Below are 1264 nucleotides of genomic sequence, written 5' to 3' on the forward strand. Positions count from 1 at the left end.
ACCTCTCAGGGAGGCTGTGTGACCACTTCTCAGGCTACAAGTTGGGAGACCCTCAGGTTGGTGGTGGACTCTGTCTCTGCAGGGGTGTGTGTGTGTGTGTGTGTGTGTGTGTGTGCGTGCATGCACATGTCCATGTGCACACGAGGCAGGAGGGATGAGGGTAGGCGGTGTAGGGGCCTGAGGGAAGGTGGGCCACATGGTGGAGATAAAAGTACAGAAGAGACCGCCAGGCTATGCTCAGGAAGAGGCCTCTGGTGGGTGTCTGAGACCAGACACGCTCCTAAAAGTTGATGCTCTTCAAGTCCATGGAGCAGCGGTACCTGCCGTCCAGGAACCTGGAGCAGAGCAGGTTAGGCAAGCAGGGACAGGTGTGGTACTGGCGTTTACGGAAGAAAGGGATCTGGAGAGAGAAGAGAGCAGAGACAACACCGTCACCAAAGGTAGCCCCACCTCCTGGCAGGAGTCTGTCAGCTCAGCTCCTGGCAAGTGCCCACCCTCCACTAATTCCCAGCTTCTCCTCACTCAGCACAATAATGTTGTTGTTGTTGTTGTTGTGTGCAGTCGAGTTGGCCCCAACTCCTACCAACCTCTCCTTGGGTTTCCGAGGCAGTATCACTACGCAAGTAGATTGCTCAACCTTCCTTTTGAGTAGTGGCTGGTGGGTTTGAACCGCCAGCCTTCTGGTTAGCAGCCAAGTGCCTTGGGCACTATGCTACCAGAGCTTCTCAGCATAATAATAGTGATTATTTATAGATGAGGAAACTAAGGCACAGAGTGGCTAAGCAATTTGCCAAAATCACACAACTAATTTGTGGAGGAGCCAGGATTTGATCCTAGGCAATCTGACTCACAACACTGTATGATCAGCCACAACTTCCAGCCACCAGCCTTAAAATCCACACACCGCCAGACTGCCCCCTTGCTGGCCCTGCACACATCTGCACATACTCACACGCCTACACACACACTTGTTGACTGTACATCACTTATTGCACAGTATTATGGATTGAATTGTGTCCCAAAAAAAATATATGTTCAATTTCAATCCCTGATACCTATGAACATGACTTTATTTGGAAATAGGGTCTTTGAAGATTGTTATTGATTAACAGGAGGTTGGTCACATTGAAGTAGACAGGGTCCTAACCCAGTATGAGTGGTATCCTTATAAAAAAGTAGAAAAGACACAGAATGAAGATGTGAAGAGACAGGTACAAGTCAAGAAACACTGAGGCAGAAAACACCTAAGGTCACTAGCAACAGA

The 1264-nt window shown here is 49.2% G+C and overlaps 1 protein-coding gene across 1 annotated transcript in view; it reads right to left on the reverse strand.

Annotated features, from left to right (window-relative positions):
- Nucleotides 1-280: 280 nt before the first annotated feature.
- Nucleotides 281-1264, reverse strand: part of PROK1 (prokineticin 1) — a 7819-nt gene continuing 6835 nt past the window's right edge. The window contains exon 3 of the mRNA XM_007949452.1: nucleotides 281-400. Coding sequence (XP_007947643.1) covers nucleotides 281-400 — 120 coding nt within the window. The remainder of the gene's footprint in view (nucleotides 401-1264) is intronic.

This window comes from Orycteropus afer, unplaced genomic scaffold (assembly GCF_000298275.1).
Source record: "Orycteropus afer afer isolate SDZICR_OR568_19922 unplaced genomic scaffold, OryAfe1.0 scaffold00010, whole genome shotgun sequence".
In the NCBI taxonomy this organism is placed as follows: Eukaryota; Metazoa; Chordata; class Mammalia; order Tubulidentata; family Orycteropodidae; genus Orycteropus; species Orycteropus afer.